Source organism: Anolis sagrei, chromosome 3 (assembly GCF_037176765.1).
Source record: "Anolis sagrei isolate rAnoSag1 chromosome 3, rAnoSag1.mat, whole genome shotgun sequence".
NCBI lineage: Eukaryota > Metazoa > Chordata > Lepidosauria > Squamata > Dactyloidae > Anolis > Anolis sagrei.
Genome location: NC_090023.1, coordinates 244,121,182 through 244,144,657, shown reverse-complemented (window position 1 = coordinate 244,144,657; position 23,476 = coordinate 244,121,182). Strand labels below are relative to the sequence as shown.

General features: G+C 39.4%; 1 protein-coding gene across 3 annotated transcripts in view; it reads right to left on the bottom strand.

Annotated features, from left to right (window-relative positions):
- The window catches only part of KCNAB1 (potassium voltage-gated channel subfamily A regulatory beta subunit 1), a 207,413-nt gene that overhangs the window by 145,057 nt on the left and 38,880 nt on the right, over positions 1 to 23,476 (bottom strand). The window contains exon 1 of one of the 3 annotated variants that reach the window (XM_060767650.2): positions 20,959 to 22,082. The exons of the other annotated variants lie outside the window; for them this stretch is intronic. Coding sequence (XP_060623633.1) covers positions 20,959 to 21,179 — 221 coding nt within the window. The 5' untranslated portion in view covers positions 21,180 to 22,082. Of the gene's footprint in view, positions 1 to 20,958; positions 22,083 to 23,476 lie in introns of those variants that run through there. 3 annotated transcript variants of the gene reach the window in all.

The window sequence follows — 23,476 nt, the reverse complement described above, 5'->3', positions numbered from 1 at the left end:
AATGCCCTCACTGTGAAAGAACATGCAGATCAAGAATAGGACTCCACAGTCACCTACGGACTCACCGCCAAGACACTACACTTGTAAGGCTATTATACTCAGACAATGAGGGGTCGCCTAATTAAAGTAAGTATGTGGTAATTTTTTTCTGTCTATTGATTGATTGGAACAGAGGTTCAAAGGATCTGTAATGAAAAGTTTGGAAAAGACATGTTTCAGATTACAGTTCTTAAAAGTCCCAACAAGAATGGCCTGAAGATAGTTTTTTTTAAAAAAAAAAACAGTCTGTTAAGAACAGAATGGCACTGCACTAAATCTGGACTTGGCCTCCACCTGCAACCATATCCAAGAACAAGGTACTATTCCTATTATTCTTGTTGTAATTCCTGTTTTTGGCAATCACCGAAATACCACACTGAAATACCATGTCCTCCCCAATCACTTTGCATGTCTACTGTCTTTAGAAAAACAATGCAAAGCAAGGAAGTACAAAATTAATCTTGTGCATTCAACCCAGAAGAAAGGACTTGATTCAGAAGCAAGCATGGACAGCAGATTATTAGAATACTCAACGTTCACTTTTTTTGCCCATAGTAGCAGCTGCATTTCTGATGATGATCATAGAATCATAGAATCAAAGAGTTGGAAGAGACCTCATGGGCCATCCAGTCCAACCCCCTGCCAAGAAGCAGGAATATTGCATTCAAATCACCCCTGACAGATGGCCATCCAGCCTCTGCTTAAAAGCTTCCAAAGAAGGAGCCTCCACCACACTCCGGGGCAGAGAGTGATGATCCATAGTAACACAAAAACCCGCTTTGCAGGCACATTTGCTTGTTCCAGTTCTATTCTCACATTGGAGAGTGATTCAAATGGCTACAGTTTGACTCTTTGGTTAGAAACACATTCTAGTATTCCAGCAGCAATTCTCATTGCCTACAAGAAGCAAGTACATAGACAAGATCGTGTTATTATTCTTATGTATTTTAAAACTTATGGTGAGTCCTAGGATTTGTTTGGCCAAATTTATTCAGAGGAGGTTTGCCATTGCCTTCCTCTTGAATTGAGGGAGTATGAGCTGTCCAGGGTCACCTAGTGAGTTTCCATGGCTAAGTGAGGATCTGAACTCATAGCCTTGTAATCAGACTACTTGCACCACATTGGCTCTGTAAAATCATAGATGCACCCTAAATCTATCAAATAAACTATACATTTAACAAAAACATTATATTGCTAATGCTGCATTGCAAAAAGAATGAAGACATGTTTTCCGAAGTCACAAGTTTATTTTAATAGGAAAAATAACTTCATTAGAAACAACTGTCATTCTTCTACATTTGTGGGCTTATCTTTTGCAAATTTGATTACTTGCAGATTTGATGAATATGCTCTATTTAAGAATCCCTAGGATATGTCTGTAGTTAATGCCCCCTTTTAAGCTGAAGAACCTAGAGATTCATAGAGAGAACACTTCTCTGGGAAAACCTAGTCCTCCAGCACAATCTGGCAAAGTTTGATCACAAAGTCAACCTGGAGGACTTAGAGATTCCTACAGAGATGTTCTCTCTAGTTCAGTGGTTCCCAACAATTTTTTTTCTCACCAGGGACCACTTGATCATGATCACTTTGACCAGGGACTACTTGATCAGGGACAACTTTGACCAGAGGCCACTTTCCAACATAAGTACCAAAGGGGTTACGAATCAGTTTTTGGTTAACTTTTGATTCAGTTTGGAGTGCTGATTCAGAAAATTACATTGGATAGACCACATCAGCTCTAGTTTCTGAAATTTAAGAAGCTTGAACCTGTTTCATAGCTAAAAACACAGCAAAAGATCTTAAATATTTGCTATGGTCAGTGACAGGGAAGAAGTGGCAGGCAATGTGAAAGGAACAGAAATAAAATAAAATAAAGAGCAAGGCAGCTCATGGACCAGATTTTCATCCTTGCGGCTCACTGGTGGTCCATGGCCCACAGATTAAGAACTACTGCTCTAGTTGTAAAAAAAAGTTTATTTTTAATTTGTGTGTTTTTTTTTTTCATTTTCACTGGAGACCTGTATTCCTAACTCCCACAAAAATGGCAGGCCTACTGCACTTACACAAAAATTGCCAGATGACGTATTAATTGCACACTAGGTTAAACAGACAAGGGAGAGTAATCCAAATGTCTAGTTAAGACCCAGAGGCAGTTGGTGGCTCAAGAAAGGACAGAAAGTATGAAGCCATAGAAAACCACTTCACAATCCCACATGGAGAGCACTGAGATTCCTGATGTGGGCTGAGAAGATGCCCATATGAACTCTGACCTGAGTACAAAAAAGCTCTGGTGCTGTGCAGTTATTCAGACCACTCCTCCTCGGGGCTTTTTCTAAAGTCAAGCACAGAGCACAATGTACTTTCCCCCCTGCAGCCATCAATAATAGATGCAAGAAAACCCTGCAAACATGTGGGCAATTTATCATAAAATCATAAAACCTACGGAGTGTGGAACCTTTTTCTCTCTGCAGGTTTCTTGATCCATTTCAATGGCCTGCACTCCTACCTCTGGGATGCATACAGTGCATGTTTCCAAAGTGACCAAAGCACTTTATTCACATTAGCTCAGTAACTTTTTCAATAAACCTGTAGGGAAGGCTATTATCATTACTCCACATCACAGGCAGGAATGGGATTGAGGCTAAGAAGTAGAGGCATACCTCTTGTTTATTTTTTTAATGTAATACCATTCTTTTTAGGGTTTCCACCCACAAAACAGCCTACAATAATGAATTAGAAAACCAAGGCAAATCAAATACAAAATATATAGCTAGTAGCACTTAGGGAAGTGGAGGGCATAGAAACTGCACTGGATGGCATCATCAAAGGGGGTGACACCAGAAGGACTGCCTCTAACATTTCTGCATTGTGTTTCAGCATAAATTTATTGGTCTTGCAATACAAAATATAGTTGCAGTTAGAAATAATAACAAAAACATATTTTCATAAGTCCAGTTTGCATGTACTCTATCAATATTATCTAAAAGCCTAAAATTCAATAACTGCAAAAGTTAAAATAGATATAAACAAACTTTCCTAAAACGCATAGGAATGTTTGAATCAAAGACCTACTAGCTACAGAACATTGGCCATGCCTGAATGGAACTATCTGGCGCATATTGTTTACTATATTCCACAGGGATTACTATGTTATAGTTTGAATCATCATTTTTTATCTCCTACCTATCCCAATTTGAATACTCTGCCTACACAAAAACTGAACTCCCAACTCAGCTACTAAGAGCAAAAGAGCCATATTTAGCCAACATACTAGGATTAGTGAAGCCAGAGCTGAAAAATGGTTTTGTTCTCACCTTGTTTGTTTATATACATTTTACGCAACATAATGGATGTGTAATGGGTGACCTTCGGCAAGTCACATACTCATAAACCCCCTCAAGGTTCCCATAAGTCAGAAATCACTTGAAGACACTCAACAACATGAACAACAATAAATGACCTCGATTGGTTCCTTTGCAGTTTACAGATAAGAAGAATGTCAACAAAGTTACAGCATTACTCGTATATAAGCTCAGCCAGCTCTTCTGCAATACTATGTAGCAAAAATGCTGTCCAATTTTTGTAGTAGCCAAAAATAATCTACATCAGGCATGGACAAACTTGGGCCCTCCAGGTGTTTTGGACTTCAACTCCCAAAATTCCTAACAGCCTCAGGCCCCTCTCCTTTTCCACCTCAGCCACTCGAGTGGCTGAGGGGGGAAAGGAAGGGGCCTGAGGCTGTTAGGAATTGTGAGAGTTGAAGCCCAAAACACCTGGAGGGCCCAAGTTTGCCCATGCCTGGTCTACATAATGCTTCTACTATTGCCACGCAATTTCTGAAGTTTTGGATGCTGTGACAAATATGAAAATGAATCCTAGCTGTAGAAAGAGTTTAATATTAACTGTATCACTTAACAGAGTATTATATATTGCTTTGAAGATCATCCTATCCTGGGACTATATCGTTAAGCTGGTTTGGCAGAGGTATTGCCAAAGCCTAATCCACTGGAAATCTTTTGGCTCAGGATATTCTAAATGCGGCTCAAGTACCATGAGATGCGTCACGTATGCGAGGCTGATGAATGGCAGCAAGGCCTGGGCTGCTGTTTGGAAAGTGTGGGAGTTGCAGATGGATGAATAATGCCTTGATTTGCCTCTTGAAGTTAAATAAATGCACGCACATACTTCTCCTTTGCCTCCTTTCCCAAGATCTTCATCTTAGGAAGGCACAAGCACAAAGTGACACCTTTCAACATGCTTCACCATGGATCCAGCTGGGTTGTCAGTGGCAAATGCTCGATTCAGTGAAATGACAAGCACCACAGGGACGCCTATATTCAGCTTAGAGGAAAACCTTCAGTAAAGAGTTCACATCTGAGAATGCATCTGTGCATCAATCTGCAACAATTCAGACACCTGATGGAGCCAACACTTGTTCACAAAAAACGTCTGCCACAATAACTCTGTAGTGTTTAAATGAGGCTCCAGGAGAAATGCTATACAAGGAGGAAGAAATTGGGTTCTATGACCTCCCGAAGATCTAGGACCCCAACAAGACACTGAATACAGTGAAAGATCAGGCAAAGTCAAAACTTGGTCACATGTTCCAGCACAGAGTCTATGCCAAGAGGGGCAAAGGAACAAAGAAATCAATAATAGATGTATACCCTCTTTCTGCATTCACCATCTGTTAATAAAATGATCACACTTACATTTCTTAAGAATCTTTCAGAAATTTCCAGTAAGCTTTTCATTACATGACACTAATTTATGCACATTCTGAGAAATCATATAAAAGAACATGTGCCGCCTTGGGATCCCACCTTTTATTTGTTCATCATCATTTTTATTGTAGTTTAGGTTCTCAAATTTGTTTCACTCAAACTGGTAATGATTAGAAAGTTGCATTTAGGAAAACTGAAAGCAAATTAAAAATAAATGGAAGAAAAGATTCTCATGTGTCATAACCTCTGAATCATTTTATACAAGGATTGCAACTTGAATCTTTATTTCTTCTTATTGCCTCTTGTATGGTGTTGAACTGCCTCTAAGATGGTCTTAATATTTAACTCTGACTGGGCTTGAATACAGCTCCAAATGGGCTTGAATACAGCTCCGACTGGACTTGAATACAGCTCTGACTGGACTTGAATACAGCTCCGACTGGGCTTGAATACAGCTCCGACTGGACATGTTATTTTGTAGACCTTGTAGGCCTTCCTATCTCTTCCCTTCTAGTCATAAAAAGAACCAGAAGTGCCTTGCTTGAGGCTCCACTGCTGAGGGGATTCTTAAAAGGGCAGGGAGACAGAGGCTTCAAATGCAAAGAGACTATCTAGACTGACCTGTAGAAACTGTACATAAAATATTAATCCTTCTAACTAAAAAGGGCTTAACTAGGGATAAACAGTGAGGGTCTTCATGGGGCATTACTGTCTATTCCAACCCACTTTCCAGGGCCACCTTTTTGTTTAAAACAGTAGTACTGGGGTATTTGCAAAGCCAACAAAGGCAACATGTTTCATGAAACTTCATAGCAAAACTATTTCTAGCCATTAGCAAGATGGTGCTCATTGTGAGGCAGAATAAAGCATCTGTTCGAAGAATCACAGTAGAGTTGTCTAACAGTTAAGGGCAAGGAATGTAGAAAGACGCCAGTAGTCACTTAAAGCATCAGTATAATACAACCAGGCAAAAGAATCTAATTATCAAGGTTGGAAGCTGGCCAACTTGACTGCTTCTACACCTTTGCTGACACAAAGTAAGTGCCCAGGGGAGCACTCAATATTGTAACTGGGCAAGGAGATCTCTTGTTTGCATCTCATCTGGAAAGCAAGAGCAAAGCATCTCATTTTAATATGCTGAGGCACCACTTTCCTTGACTGGCCAGGACGCTCAATCAATAGGGCCCATCCATCAGATATTGAGTTGGCCTCATGTGTTTAGCCTCCAATAATAGGAAATGATGTAAGATTATAGAAGGCTTCAAAGAAGGAACCAAGAGCCAATTCAAACTCATGAAAGAAATCTTATTTTTACAGGAAGGGGGCTTCTAACAAGACCGCGGGGAACTGGTACATAGAATCAAATCAGTGATCCATCTAGTTCAATATTGGTTCTGTTACAGTGGGAAAACTTTTGGCTTGTGGAATCTGCTCATTGTTTGGGGGAGTCAGAGGAAGAGAGAGAGGAACCGGGACATTTCAAAAGCAGCTGAACAAGTTAGATAACAGAGGAGTAACTGAGACTCTCCCTGCCAAATCAAGGCAGTTGAAAGGTATGTCTTCTCAAGCTTTTGAAAAAATGCTATCTGTACAAATGAGAGGGAGAGAAGTCTTGGAGAAAGTGCCTTCACCTCATCTTTCTGATGAGAAAGAGGGAGAAGAGGGAGTATTGAAAGCTACCACTGTAAGACCCTTGGACCATCCCAAGATTTATGTTTCCTCTTGGTTACTCCAGGTCTCTTTTCCTCTCTGATGTAAGGAGAAAAAACATTGGAAGCCACTGCTTCAAGGTAGCACTTGGAGCGAGCTTTTTCTTCCTTCTCTTCTGTTGGTCAAGTAATGGTGAAAAGTCACCACTTCACCATTAACATTTTCCTTTTTTCATTTTACACCCATAATCCCTAACTAGCATGGTCATGATCATGCTGAGCAGGTGGTTCCTGGAATAGAGTTCACAAAGTGGAAATGTTTTCAAGCTCTTCTTCAAGAGGTCAAGAACATGAATGTTTTTGGAGTTTAAGCTCCCCATATTCATTATTCTGTTGCTTCATTCCCACCCCAGAAAACGCCACTCTTCTATCTGGCCCAAAAATGGGATGTTGATACAGCAATGGACAGGCTAATGAGGAAGGTTTGATCCTTCAATTTGAGGCTTTATAATAGCTGGTAGCTGTAGATTACAGTAGGTTTTCTGCCCACACAATTTATACTTAATTACAAGATTTCAGACACAGAAAAATCTACCAACATCCCTACCATGAGGCGGAGGAAGATGGCTGCTTTAGAGCTCATCATTTTTTGTTGTTCATTCATTCAGTCACTTCCAACTTTTCGTGACCTCATGGACCAGCTCACGCCAGAGCTCCCAGTTGGTCGTTGCCACCCCCAGCTCCTTCAAAGTCAAGGCAGTCACTTCAAAGATACCATCCATCCATCTTGCCCTTGGTTGGCTCCTCTTCCTTTTTCCTTCCATTTTCCCCAGCATCATTGTCTTCTCCAAGCTTTCCTGTCTTCTCATGATGTGGCCAAAGTACTTCATCTTTGCCTCTAATATCCTTCCCTCCAGTGAGCAGTCAGGCTTTATTTCCTGGAGTATGGACTGGTTGGATCTTCGTGCGGTCCAAGGCACTCTCATAATTTTCCTCCAGCACCACAGTTCAAAAGTGTCTATCTTCCTTTGCTCAGCCTTCCTTATGGTCTAAGCTCTCACATCCATAGGTTACTACGGGGAATACCATTGCTTTGACTATGGGGATCTTCGTTGTCAGTGTGATGTCACTACTCTTAACAATTTTATTGAGATTGGCCATTGCTCTCCTCCCAAGAAGTAAACATCTTCTGATTTCCTGGCTGCAGTCTGCGTCTGCAGTAATCTTTGCACCTAGAAATACAAAGTCTGTCACTGCTTCCACATTTTTCCTCTATTTGCCAGTTATCAATCAGTCTGGTTGCCATAATCTTGGCTTTTTTTTTAATGTTTAACTGCATCCCAGCTTTTGCACTTTCTTCTTTCCCCTTGGTTAGAAGGCTCCTCAGCTCCTCCTTGCTTTCAGCCATCAAAGTGGTATCATCTGCATATCTAAGGTTGTTAATGTTTCTTCCAGTATTTTAACTCCAGCCTTGGATTTGTCAAGCCCCACATGTTGCATGATGTGTTCTGCATAGAAGTTGAATAGGTTGGGTGAGAGTATACAGCCCTGCCGAATTCCTTTCCCAATCTTGAACCAGTCAGTTGTTCCATGGTCTGTTCTTAATATTCCTACTTGGTTGTTATACAGATTCCTCGGGAGACAGACAAGGTGCCTTGGTATCCCCATATCACCAAGAACGTGCCACAGTTTGTTATGATCTACACAGTCAAAAGCTTTAGAATAGTAAATAAAACAGAAATAGATGTTTTTCTGAAACTCCTTGCCTGTCTCCAGAAGATATTGGCAATTTGGTCTCTCGTTCCTCTGCCTTTTCTAAACCCAGCCTGTACATCTGGCAACTCTCTCTCCTTGTATTGCTGGAGTCTACCATCAGGATCTTGAGAATTACCTTACTAGCATATGAAATAAGTGCCACTGTACAATGGCCATTCTTATGTTTTCCATATTTGCTGGCATATAGCATGCAGCACCATGACAGCATCATCTTTCAAGATTTTAAACAGTTCAGCAGGGATCCCGTCGTCTCCTGGTGCCTTGTTATTAGCAATGCTTCTTAAGGCCCATTCAACCTTACTCCTCAGGATGTCTGGTTCTAATTCATTCACCACACTGTCAAAGCTATCCTTTAAATTATTATCCTTCCTATACATATCTTCAGTATAGTCTCGCCACCTTCTCTTGATCTCTTCAGCTTCTATTGGTCTCCGCCATCTTTCTTTTTGATCACGCGAATTTTATGTATGTCATAAAAAGGCAGCAAATTGTTCTTTTTTAAAGAAAAAATACTGAATATTAGGGTCAGTGAACAAAATTGAGTCACAATGCAACTCCCATCAACCCCTAACCAGTAAATGCGAGAAGTCTCAGTTGAACAAGATCTAGAGGAGCATAGAAGGTTACGTATTCCTGTTCCATGACTACTGCCAAGGACAAGGGTGGCATATGTGATATCTCCTTTTCACTGGTGATGGGGTTAGAGTCTTGTTCTTGTTCTTTCTCATAAATCATTAGAAATTAATTCAGGATTAAATCTGGCATCTTCCACATGCAAACATGACCTCTGTGCTACTGCTAATTTAATTTTTCCAAGCTCTGATTCTGTCTTCCTTAAGATCATGCATTTACTTTAGAGCAGCTGATGTTTCTTGAAAAACTAGCACCATCTGTCTGTATTCCCGCTTGCTTCCTTCATACTCAGCGTATATATTTTAAAATAAAACAGATATTTCAGAATCTTACGTCAGAGCCAAAAGTCTCCAAAACACCAGCAGAGTGATACTGTAAAAGGCTACTTCAAGGAAAGAAGAAAGTGTGAAACAATACTATGTATTTTAAGCTACAGCACAATAACTTTCTCCAGTCATCCTATGACAATAATAGCAATCCAGACTCTTAGAAGGTCTGTTTCTCTTAATAAACTTTCTGATGAAACCAGCTGGTTTTATGCTAAAACAAATCTTGCAACATCGGGTTTTGTTTCTGTTTGCTTTGGCTACAATATTACTAAAGGACTTGTCAATACTGAGTTCATCAATATATACGCAAGATAGATCAAAAATTAGTCTCTGATAAGCCAACCGAACATACAGCATATGCAGAGCGTACTCTGAATCCAAGGCATATTCATATGTTGCAAGTTTGTGGACACCAGTCAGGTTGAAATAAACAACAACACTAACAGTCCAAATTGTAGTATTTTAAAGCTGGTGGAGAGTGGATAAGTCATTCATTTCTAATATTGCAAGCCATTTTCAATCCTTTCTCAAAACATTCGGAAGAGATAAGCACAGAAGAGAAATGGGAATCTAAGTGTCAATAAAACTTTCAAGGAACTTGAGAAGAAGTAAATCGTCTAGATGAGAGATGCACCATGGTCTTGGAAAGAAAGGTCACAGATCTGAAATATTAAAGGGCATTAGACAAGAACACCTTGCTCACAACTTGCTTCTGATTCTTCTATATTCTTCTATATTACTGTTCATCTGGAGATCAAATATTGTGAAGAAAGTTTGAAAGAGCTAGGTGATCTGAAGAAGAGGAATATTTAAGAGGCTATCACATGGAAAATGATGGAGCAAGTTCATTTTTACTGTGAATGATAGCACTCAATTCATTTTGTTATAATAGCATTAAGAAGAACATCTGGATAGTACTAACTGCTCTACAATAGAATAGTCTGCTCAGAAGGTTATTGAGTTCACAGTGCTCTGGATGTAGGTGAACTGCAGCTCCAAAACTCAAGGTCAATGCCCATCAAATCCTTGCAGTATTTACTGTTGGTCATGAGAGTTCTGTGTGCCAAGTTTGGTTCCATTCCATCATTGGTGGAGTTCAGAAAGCTCTTTGATTGTAGATGAACTATCAATCCCAGCAATTACAACTCCCAAATGACAAAATCAGCCCCCTCCCAACCCCACCAGTATTTAAATTTGGGTGTATTGGGTATTTGTGCGAAATGTGGTCCAGTGAATGAAAATATATCGTACATATCAGATATTTACATTACAATTCATAACAGTAGCAAAATTACAGTTATGAACTAGGAACTAAAATAATTTTATGGTTGGGGATCACCACAACATGAGGAACTGTATTAAGGGGTTGTGGCATTTGAACCAATAAGCTAGATGATTTTTGAGATTCCAACTGAAGAAAATAGATACATAAAACCCAGTGATCTTGGTATCCATTTATTCATTTAAATATTTATATCATCAGAGTGCTCTATTCCAGAAATAATAATGAAAAGTTATGCTAAAAATTAAACAATTTAACAAATTAAAACACAGATCAAATATTACCATAGTTCAAAACCCTATGAGCAAATAGTTTTAGTTTTATTATTTCAGTAACATTGTTAGTTTTTAATTGTATCCTTGTTTATGTATTGGGATATAATTTCACATACAAAATAGCAGCAATTATTTCTGAAATCTAAACTTCATGCTTCTTTCCTAATACCCCAAAATTTTGTACAATGAGCCATTTGTATCCAGAAACTATATTCACGCCTCCCCAAATCCCCAATTCTGTTGATGCTCAGGTCCTATTACATATAATTGTGTAATAAAATGTTGTCCCTTGTATTAAATGGCAAAGTCAAGCTTTGTTTTTTGGAATATATATGGAAGGCTGACTGTATATGTAAATCTGAAATTGAAATTAAAAAAATTGCTTGTTTGCTAGCTTTTACTGATCCAGTTCCATTAGTATTACTCAATTCTGGATTTTGTTTTTACCGGTGGATAACTACTTTTTATTATTTAAATTTCTTTGTTTTTATTAAGGTTTTTTCAGCCTTTCTGTTAGAATAATACACATTTTTGCTAATGAAGACAGATTAAGGTCCAAGCATGTCATTCTCTGAACTAACTTGTGCCTAAATGTTGCTCTGCTTCACCCAGCATGTGCAGCCTCATTCTACTTATTAGATCTAGCTCTGTTATTCTCTTTTCTACTTCAATTGGATATTCAGAATTTTATGAGAATATGATTTCTCATAAGATAATGCCATTGGACCTCACATATAATGAGTCTTAATATTTCTAGGCTGTAAGAATAGAAGCACAGTGCCCATATCAAGGAACATAATAGAACAGGTTTATTCTACTTTCGTCAAACCTCATCTGGAACAGTGTGCCCTATTTCTGGGCGCAGCGGTTTTAGAGAGATATTGACAACCTGGATCATATCCAGAACAGAATGACCAAACTGGTAAGTGATCTGAAAGTCAGACTTAATGAGGAACACTTGAGAGAGTAGAATATACAAGACAAAGGGTGCATCTACATAGTAAAAATAATGCAGTTTGATACAACTTTATGAAATATGTTTTATTGGTCTTTTATTGTGAATTGTTTTTTTACGATTGAATGATTTATATTATTTACTGTATTGTTTAATTTATTGTTTATTTTACTGGCATTGAATGTTTGCCTTTTATGTTGTATACCTGAGTCCCCATGGGGAGATGGGGCAGGATATAAATAAAGTTTGATGGAGTTTGATTGAACTTTAACTGCCATGTCTCAACGCTATGGTATCTCGGGAGATGTAGTTTTATAATGTAATTAGCCTTCTGTGCCAAAGAGTGCTGGGGTCTCACCAGGATTCTATAGCATTGAGCCATGGCAATTAAAGTGGTGCCAAACTGCATTAATTCTACAATGTAGATGCACCCACAGAGGTTATGTGATAACCATCTTCAAATATTTGAATGACTGTGTTGCACAGAGGATGGAGCAAAGTCATTTTCTTCTACTCTTAAAGTTAAGACCTGAACCAATGGATTCAAATTACAAGTAAGGAAATTGCGGCTAAACTTGAAGGATATTGAACAGCTGTTCAACATTAGAACAGATGACTTAGGTAGTCTCTCCTTCACCAAAAGTCTTTAGGCATAAGTAGGAAAACCACCTTTGATTCCCTGAACTGGCAGGTAGATTAGGTCAAGGGAGCTTTTCTGAACTTTTCGGAACTTTCCAGCTCTATGATACTATGATTTACAGCTTTGGTTCATACTTCCCTTTTGTCCAATTCAAAGTAGCTGTTCATCTCCACACTTACTAATCACAGCAATCCATGAGTTAGATCAAGTTGTAAGATGTGTCTTTGCTAAGAACAGGAGTTTATGAAAAACGAAGTGTGAAAGTCAATTGACATGGCCACTGAGAATTGTTTAACCAAAAAACATACTGAGAAGGGATTGATTGAATAAGAACAGATACATTGTACTTTCCCCCAAAATATGTAAAGTAGGAGATTAGAGACTTTTCTTTCCAAACTAAGTATTTCAATGAATTTTTTAAAAAAATTCCAGCACTTGGTCGGAACAGCACTTGAGCATATGGGCCATTTCTGGGCCACAGCTAATGAACCATACTATGCAGAGAGCTAGAAGTACTACAAATATTTTCACTAGCTTGTCAGATTGCTACCACCTCACACAGAGAGAAATTGGAGACCCCTGCAGACTTTCATGCAACTTTTGACAAGGTAACATGTGGTGCTCTTAGAGAAAGCAACTGTGCACAGAACAGATTTGCTCTCCAACTCAATCTGTCTATGAAGCCAATAATTGGATGCACCTGCCAAAGCAGGGAGCCTGTGAGCTCAGTTTCATGCAATGTTTACCTGCACTGAGAGAGCTTCCACAAGATTTGTTGATGCTCTAAATGGATGTGGTGCGTGATCCCTTTGTAATGACATATGAAAAACTCAGATCTTTTGCAAAATCATGCTTTCCAGGGATGAGACACACAATCTTCTATGAATCTTCACTCAGACTGCCAGCTGCTACCATAGTGATCTCCTAAAACTGTTGACACACCCACTGCATTGATTACATAATGTGTGGTGATGGGCACATTTTAAAAGAGTTTCCAATGCCCTTATGTTCTCTCTGTAGCCTGCATGTGTCTACTGGCATGTTTTTCTGACTGAGAGAACATCCACCCTCAAAAAAGTTAGTTGTCCATGTTTGGACTTGCTGATGCAATAGGAAATACACATTTGGTGTTCTACAAAATTAACCCAGTCCAAACCTAATGAGATCTACAAGTGGCTAGTCGTCAACTTCAGTGATATATGAACGGATGCCTTCATATTTGTGATATTTTCACCGATTTGGGTTTTGGAAGCAATCCCTCTAATTTGTTCTCTCTCTAAGTGCTGCGTTAATTCTCCCTACCCGCCCCTTTGGTACCTTTTTATCAAACTACTGACAGGGCTTCTCTTTTCAGCTGAAGCAGTTCAAAAGCTCCCAGCAGACGTAGGAGGCAAAGTACTACGCAAGAACATGAAATATTAAAATAATAAAGCAATAAGAGCTTTTTCCCCAAGTCAGTTATACCTAGATATTCTATAGGTGGTCTTATAAAGAGCTTATATGAGAGGAGCAGGGTTTTATCATTAGCAGGGACCAAAGGACTCAGCCTGATCAGATGGGCAAAGCTACCCATCCCAAGACACTTAGTTAAGGCATGGAGCCCCCTGGCCCCTATCACATGACGTAGATCAATTCTGGTGGGTCTCCATGCCTCAATTTAAGCTCAAGAGTCGCAGGAGGCAGTGGCGGCAACATGGGAGGATTCCCATATTGCATAAGAAACAAAGGGGGAAAGCTGGGCGGTGACACATCTGCAGTGGGATGGTCTGAGTAATAAGATGGGTGATGCAGAACAGTAGGTTCCACATGTTGGGCCCTGCTGGATTTGCCATGATCCGTGGTGAATCAGGAGGTGAATGTGAAGAGGTTGTCAGTGTAGAATACATTGTTCTAAATAGAGCTTATATTTTCTAGGCTTTCACAATTCAAAGCTTAAAAAGAACAAAAAATAGGAATAGAGCATTCAGTCTGAAAGGATGGGAAGAACTCCAAAACCTCTATCTTGATTATTTGACCATCAGAAGTTCCATTGACACATTTTGAAAATTTACTAAAATCCACAAATGTTTTCATAATTAGAATGGAAAGTCCTTGAGAATTTGTTTTAAAAGTTGAATGCAGTAAAAAAAAAGTGAGATTGACAGGTGTCTGTGTGTCTAGAAGCAGATAAAGGTAACTGTATAAAGAGAGGTTTAAGTTATGGCCATTCTTTTCATATGGATCTACAAATCAATAGTGGGCAGACAACACTTTAGTTACTCAATAATTTTTTACAAGTTCTTTGTAGAGAAAGTCAGTGGCAGAAGTCAATTTGTACGAAGAAGAAATGGAAGAATTTATCCCCAGGTATAGGGAATGTATATGGGGGCACGGCAAAACACTCAGAGATGACCTTCAAAGAGCAAATATCATGCTACTATCAATTAGAACTGGAGTAGTAGGATTATCAGTGATGCATCTGCTGTCAAATAAAATTGGTCTTTGCAAAGATCAGGAGTTTTGTTTTGCTTTTAAAATTACCAATTTAACTCTCTAAATATGTCATTATAACTGCTCCAAGTTCTAGATCAGAAAGCTACCACTGTATACCTAATACTGATTGCGATGCAGCCCATTGCAAAAAAATAAATAAATCCAAACACAGAAAGTCATTAAATCCTTAATTTACTAAGTAGTTGTAGGAGAGGCAGAGTTCCAGCTGGCTTACAACTGCAGAGACCTTAAATAACAAGGATTCTTCACATTCACTCAGTTCTCACCGGTACTAACTTAAACAAACTGGTGTAGGACCCTATACAAAAGACATATGTACAGAGACAAAAGCCATAGCAAAAGCCTAGAGACAACACTGTAAATAAATCCTTCCTCTGGAGATTTATTTCAAACACTGTTACCCTCTTCTTAAATCCCTGAAGGAGCTTACAAAATAAAAGAATAGAATTCAGACAGCAAACCCGATGCAGTGAACCCTAGAAGCAAGATGTTCACAAAATCCTCCAAAGGCAACAATCAAATCCTCTTCAAAATGGGAATGCTTCCTGAAAGAAAAGGGCTACGCTCAGTTCACCAAGGAATTTATTCCGTAGCCTTGGGCCAACAGCAGTTATAAGGCTCTAAACTTTGCTGAAGAGTTAGATAAAAGTTCCTTTTTGGATTTTTGAGATGACAATCGCCAGAATCTCATGCTAGAATGGCTATACAGTACAGTCAGCCCTTCACATTTGCTGGAATCACAGATACAATACCTACATGAAAGTGCAAATAAACTGCAAATAAAGACATTATTTTTTTTTAACCTGAGAGTACACCTCTTTGAGAGCTTCTAGGTCTTTCTATAGTCACCTTCTGCTGGAACCTGACCATAGAATCGCATTAGAGGACCTAGAACTCCCTAGTGAAGTGTTCTTTCTAGAAATCTCTAGGTTTTGAACCACCAAAAGCCACCATCCAGTCTTCCCTTTGCTTTTCACTGCCTGCAGACTGTCAAAGGTTTCTCTCCACTTCCCCTAAATTTGATTGTTTTCCACACTTGAACAGTCGTGGCTCCATCTGTTTGTGCCTCAGTATCTTATTTGAGCAATGGAAGTAAGAAGTTTAATTACTAGTGCATATAGTAATTATACACAAGTAATGTCGTCTCCTCAAAGGGACAAATTCTTCATATGACCCATTATCCGCTCTTCCAAGGACTGAGAATTAGATTTAGATACATAGTGGCAGCTTATGTTAAGACTAGATAACATAAGAGGATGAGTTGATGGGTAAACATAATAGAAATATGAAATATTTTAATATTTGATTATTTGCAGCCTCCATTTCCCAGTTAACCATTCTGGCAGCCACACTTTCCTTGTAGATCCAAATAAGCCCACCAAAACTATCTGTGATTTTCTTCACAAGGTATCCATCGAGATTTTTTTCTGGCTGTGCAGTTTGTGCAGAGACCTAGTTTTATAACCAAGTGAATATTCTCACCCTTTCCTGTTTTAGTTCTATTCTGCATTTCAACCAAATAGTGCTCAAGGCAGCTAAGAAAAGGAAGACAGACATTATAAAATGAAATAAATCATAATAAGCAGTAATATTTTTGGGGAAATGTAATAAAGTTCCAATACAATTTATATTTATGTATTTAATATTTTAAAAGTTAGCTAAATAAAACCTACACACACACACACACATATATATAAACAGCAAGGGGCTAAATTCCAACTAGTACCAAGCTTTGGGAAAGTAACTTTTTTGGACTCTGAAAGCTGGGGCATTTGAGAGCTGCATAAAACTTAAGTTTCCTAAGGAACTGGTATGTTCAGAGAGGTTTACTTAGCAGGCATGCTGCAGTCCTTTCCTTCCTGCTTAAGAACCTATAATTTCCCCAGTTATTTTAATTTTAAAATGCTTGTAGAGTCTCGCTTATCCAACCTTCACTCATCCAACATTCTGTATTATCCAATGCAATCTGCCTCCCACCCAGATCTACAGCTGTTTTTCTAGGTAGCAACACACAGTGGGCCTCTCCGCGCATCCACTGGGAGGGGTGAGACGTGGCTAGCACAAACTTTTTCCATTGGGCACGGTGTCCGTCCTGCACTGGATGCATCTCGCCCTTCCCAGTGGGCGCAATTTGATTTTTAATAGGCTTTTCCTTAATCCCTCCTTACTATCTAGTATTTTCCCTTATCCAACTTTCTGCCGGCCCGTTTAGGTTGGATAAGTGAAACTCTACTGTAACTGCTATTCAATTATTCTACATTCTGATTGTTTAATGTTTTCATTTTTACCAATTTAAATATTTTAGGTATTGAATGTTCTGGAAACTATGCCCTGTGAAGATCAGCTTAGGGAGCTGAGCATGTTTGGAATAAAGAAGGTTAAGAGGTTATATGAAAGCCATGTTTAAATATTTGAAAGCATGTCATATTGGAGGTGGAACAGCCTTGTTTTCTGCTACTCCAGAGACTATGACATAAAGCAATGGATTCAAATGGTAAGAAAAGAGACTATTTGGAAAAAGCTTCTGATGATAAGAGCTGTTTAACGGTGAGACACACGGCATTGGAGTGTAGTGGCGTTTCCTTCTCTGGAAGTTTTTTAACAGAGGCCGAATAGTCATTTGTCTGGGGTGCTTTGATTGCATGTTCCTGCATAGTGGGGGGTTGGACTTAACAACACTTGCGGTCTCCTCCAACTCTATAATTCTATTAATGTCTTTGGTAAACATATGAAAAATGCCACCTCTTGTCTGGAATGCATGCTGTAAGACATAATGAAGTATTTTGCTTGTTTTGGGGAGGTCAGCAAAAGAAATGGGTCTAGCCCAGGCATGGGCAAACTTCAGCCCTCCGGGTGTTCTGGACTTCAACTCCCACCATTCCTAACAGCCTCAGGCCCCTTCCTTTCCCCCCTCAGCCACTTAAGATGACTTTTAGCAAGAACTTTGTTAAACTTAAAGTGGTGTGCAATATAGTCTGTGCCATACACATATATTCAAAGAGACTTGGCAATATCTGGCTCTTTTTATTTGGTGGTATGACACATGGCACTACAATCCTGAGCAACCCTAGGCAGGTGAAATGTCAGACTTCTGCAAACAGGGATGAGTTCAGTTCTCAGCATCTCCTACTGAGTTACATGGGACAAAGTGAATGCATTTAAACTGGTTAAGTTGTTGGAGGAAAGTAAACTGCTCTTCTGTGCATGGAAGGGTGTTTGTTCAGTGTCTGCTTCCAAGGGTGCACATCTCAATGGTTCCTACAATCAAACCTATTGCTTCCTATCTCAACAATTAGCATAAGTATGGTGGGAGTGTGGAGGGATGGGTGTGTTGTTTTGTGCCGTATGCAAGGAAGGCATGTAATTTCATTTTGCAATAGCAGAATGACATTTTTTGTGTGTGTCAGGAGTGACTTCAGAAACTGCAAGTTGCTTCTGGTGTGAAAGAATTGGCCATTGCCCAGGAGACGCCCGGATGTTTTGATGTTTTACCATCCTTGTGGGAGGCTTCTCGCATGGTGAGCTGGAACTGACAGAGGGAGCTCATTCGTGCTCTCCCTGGATTCGAATCTCTGACCCGTTGGTCTTCAGTCCTGCCAGCACAAGGGTTTAACCCATTGCACCACTGGGGGCTCCTACAATGACAAAGCTATTCTATTCTATCAGCAGGGGATTCTGGGAGATAATTTCCAAAAGATGGAAGTTGTCCATGCTACAAGAGTAATTACACATGCTGTTCAATACCTTACTTTATTTCCCAACATTGGGAGCATGTTCTTAAAAAGGAAGTGAAAATCTCTTCATTCATTTTGGTTGTTCTTTTCCGAATCTGATATTCTTGTCTACTTGAATCTTTTTACTGACTTGAAAGATTGTCTTTTCCCCATATATATATATATATATATATATATATATATATATATATATATATATAACCCCAAGCCTTTTCCTAATTGCCTAAACTATTTTGTGGGCATTTCTCAAATATACACATTTGCAGTTCTATTTTTTTTTCCAAATTTACACTTTTTTTGTTAAAACTCATCACAACTCTTGATAATTTTTTCAGTTGCCAAGAAAATATGATCCTGGTCTTGTTGCTAGTCTTAGAAAGGATTAAGTGGGTATTTTATAAAGTAATATGAACCCAATGAATTCATTTTCCATGCCTACCTTCTGTCATAATCAGCATTCTGTTGTCTTGGCTGTTGTATCCAAGTAGTAGTACATACTCCCCTTAGAGGTGTGATTGACACCAATGTTGGTTTCTTTCTAGTGCCAAATAAAGACACAGTTCTGAGGAGTTAATTTAATTCCAATGCTCATGCCAAAAATTTGAATTGTTAGAGGCATTTAAGATGTACTAAATGGTCATGTTAAATATGTTTTCCCCTGTGTGCTGTTTGAATCTCGAATTGTTTTAAATAGTTTAATGTTTTAATTCTCTGTCACCCTGAAATCACATGTTAAAAGATGAATGAAAACAAGAACAAACTTTAGTTCTAAAATTGATTGGGGTGTGATACACATGACATACCTATAGAAAGCTATAAGGTGCCACAAAATTTGATGGCACACTATGACCATTATAGAACTTACTACCCATAGAAAGCCTACTAACAAAAGCCACATTTTAATGAAGGAACATGTTTTCATCTTTGTAAAAATAGATCTTGTGTGTCTTCAACAAATAACCGGCTTCTCTGGTTGTTAGCAATGACTGAGAGTTGACACTAAGAGCATTTACTTGGGAGTGAATCCCATGGAAGAGACTGAGATTTAGTTTTAGGCACATACACATATGAATGCACTGAAGGAAGGAATTTCCTAAATCTGCTCATGAGCCCAGAAATGTTAACCCATACCTCTTGGGTCTCAAATGCAACTATATCCCACTACATTGTTGCATTGAGTTGAGTAGTGCAGTATGTCACATCTCTTGCTTGAAAAAGTAAAGGACATCAACCGTATCCATGAGTGATACATTCCTGGACTTTGCATGGATAGGTAAAATCACAAATAGTGAAGCCTATTGAAATGAACAGCTTCTAGCTCAATAATACTATAGAGTTATAGAGTACTTGAAGACCTAGGTCAGGCATGGGCAAACTTGGGTCCTCCTGGTGTTTTGGACTTCAACTCCCACAATTCTTAACAGCCTACCGGCTGTTAGGAATTGTGGGAGTTGAAGTCCAAAACACCTGGAGGACCAAAGTTTGCCCATGCCTGACCTAGAAGATGAATATAAAGGACATATTTTGTTAGGCTTGGATAAATGAAACTGCAGGTACTGGTCCAGTGGATACAGAGGTCATACTGTGATGGTACCTGCGTTTTGCCATCTGCTCTTTAAGAGAAAATACCACTCTGACATGAATCAAATGAGACATTAAGCACAATGTCTAGCAGAACTGACAAATTCTACATTGAGTGCTTAAAATTAATTGTAACTGACTGATTTATCAAACAAATCTCCTCTTACATATATTCCCAGAATAAATAAGCTTCAAGAGAGCTATTAGCAGAAGTCTTTATTATTCTGCCTCATCCTCCTTGGTGAAGGAAATAATTTAACACATGATCTTTTCTAGGAACATACTTATTATTTTGTCTGCATCACAAGCTGCCTTTTGCTTAAAGCAAATCCCTCCCTGTCCTTAGACAGCAAGTCAATCACAGGCCCATGAATAGTAATTAGAATACAAAAGAGCATCTAACTGAGTGTGGCAGATGCTGGGTGTTTCTTTTTTTCCTTCTCCCCAGCAGGTGCTTTGAGAGGCAAACTTTCTCCCAAGCACTGACTGGAGTATCATGGATTAATTCAAAGTTCTGAATACAACTGGATCTGTTTCAAACACACCTTGCAGTCTCCTTCATACAGATATCTGTTTAGAAAGAATCCCATGAATAACAAAACTTTGAATATGAAATAAATTGGAACTCTTGAGAAAGATGCAACATTCTGCACTCACCTTTCTCTCTAAAGGGTTCAGACTTTGTTGATCTCATGTCAAGATATGAATAAGATTTCTTTTTTTGGGGGGGGGGTCATGAAGGGTACCTTGGTTGGCAGGTAAACTTTCAAGACATGCAAGGATAGGGAAGGAAGAAATGGGAGGGACACACCATGAAATGCCATGAAGAATAAATATTTTGTCCATACCTATATTTCATGCCAGTCTGCTTAGCAGTGGACTCTTTTAAAGAAATATGATGCTGAGGGGTAAAGGTTCCCAAACTGCGGGCAATTATTGCCACTGTCCGGAATTTCGCCCGGGCGGCATTGACAGCATTAGGGTTACTGGTGTTCTGTTTGCTGATGAGTCTGTCTTCCCCATTCCGGTTTTTGAGGTTATGCTCTGTGCATGCTATGGAGACCTGCATTTTTCCCTCACTAAGCTTTCCTTTACAGAATAGAAAACTTCTTTTGAATGAAGAAAAAGGACCACCGGGAGCTGAAGGTATCAATCCCTAGTCCAGGAATCTTCAACGGTAAACTCAAGTACCTGGATTGTGAAGCCAGTCGTTAAGTGAGCAAAGCTGTCTCTGATATGCCAGGAGTCAAACAAATCTCCAAAGTTGCCAAATCATTAATGAAAAGAATGGAAACCTGCTTAACAAATTTTTTCTTTCCTCTGCAAAGAATTTCCCCAGCGATTACAAAGAACCCTCCATGGGTTCAATTGCTTTCAGAAATATTGAGCTTGCATCTTCATGGTTAACCCAAAGCAGCAGTATCCACTCCGTCTCAATGCTGGCTTCCTTCTCGTTGCTGGATTTAAATCAATGCAGGCATACTGCAAGATGAATCTGGAGCACCCTCTGGACCATGAAATGCTGATGGTGCAAAGCTTGGGAGCCCAAGGAACATCTAATCACAGGCAAGTCTCAGAAGACCAAGTATATCCATCTAGCCCTTTGTCAGCTCTGGCACAGCACTACGCCTCATCGGGATGCCCCTCGCTTTCCCCCTGAAGGCTCGAAAGCCTGGTGGAAGGAGAATCTAAGACTCTGCTGCACTGAAGGTACCGGCGATGCAGCTGGAATGTGCAGAGCTCGCTTCAGGAAGCGTGTAGAAAGCGAGAGGGGTTGGCGTACATTCTTCCCTTTGTGTGCAGAATAAAGGCAGGCACTTTCAAGAGAGTTGGGCTGGCTGAATCGCTGACAGCCCTGCTAAATGACTAGAAAGTGCCCCTCCACCTGACGAACAAATGGATGTGAAAGCATGCTAATGTCTTGCTGTGTTGTGGGAGGGGAAGAGCATTACTATTTGACTATGCGTGGGCGAATTAACTCATTAATCCCTTGTGTCTGGCACACTAAGACCCTGCCTGAAACCGAGATGTTGCCAGCAGTTGTGCCAGGGTTAATCTCTTCTCAGCACAAATACATGCCCAGTTTAGATACCCCAGGCGTGTCCTTTGATCTAAATTGCACAACTGGCAGAGAAAGCAGATTATCCTAAAGGATTGGGACAATTGGGGAGATGGGGTGGGATATAAATAAAGTTTATTATTATTATTATTATTATCATCATCATCATCATCATCATCATCATCATCATCAGCCCATTAGCATGACACTTGGATGCATGGGAGTTTGCAGAGAAAGCCTGTTAAAATTCAGTATGTGTTGACACTTATTAGTGTTCAATTCTGACCATGGTCAGGGTTAAGCTTCCAACACGCCACTGCAAACACTCCTGGTCCCTTCCCCCAGCGCACCCCACATGCCTGCTATGGTATGTGAAAAGCTCCATCTGGCACATGTCAGCAACTGGCCAAAGGCAGAGAGCTCACTCATCCCAGAACGGGTGAATTGACACCAAATTGCTTTTTGATAGTGGGTGATGTTTTGGAAAAGAGATTTGGATACAGAGCTTGTCTTTCTTCTTGCACACTTCCAAGCCTTGTGGGTTATGACATGAAAAGAACACTTCTTACAGCACTTGAAGTTTACAACAAAGCTTGTTCTGCATTCCTAGAACACAGGTGTAGGAAAATAAAATGGCAGGTATTTCTCGGGGTAAACGGTACATGCAACCAGTTCCTGGACAGGCTCAATATTCCAGAAACATGCAGGTCACCCTTTTAGACAGATGTTGCCTTTACCTTTGGATAGAAATTTACCTAGAAGGACCACAATAATATGGTCAGTTCAGTAGCAATCAACATCTTTCAGAATATTTTTCAAAAATGTTGTGAGATTGTACACATTGTGTGTTGGCGAGAAATAAGGGGAAAGAAGAGAAAGAGGGAATGAGGAAAGAATGGTATATTTTTTTCTAACCTGAGGAATAGACTAAAGCAAAGTGTTACAAGGTTTTGGAGGCTGCTGTTGGCCCACTTCAGGTTCAAGTGCCACACATACAAAAATCTGCCTTCATTTGTTCCTTCTATTCTGCAACAGCAATGATGTATTTGCCAGCAACACCTCTATTATATAGCCAGGAGCCATAGCTAATCCATCTCCAACCATTCCATCATTCATTAATACTTCTAAGACAACATATTTCTTCTTCATTTAATAATAATTTATTTATTTGACTAATCATATGACCATTTCAAAATAAAACATGAATAAAATGCAAGGCAAAAAGGAGAGGACAGCAGCTAACATTCTATTTCTTCTTCATTTGTTTAAAGCTACCAGGATACACAAAGAGTGGGTATATCTATGAA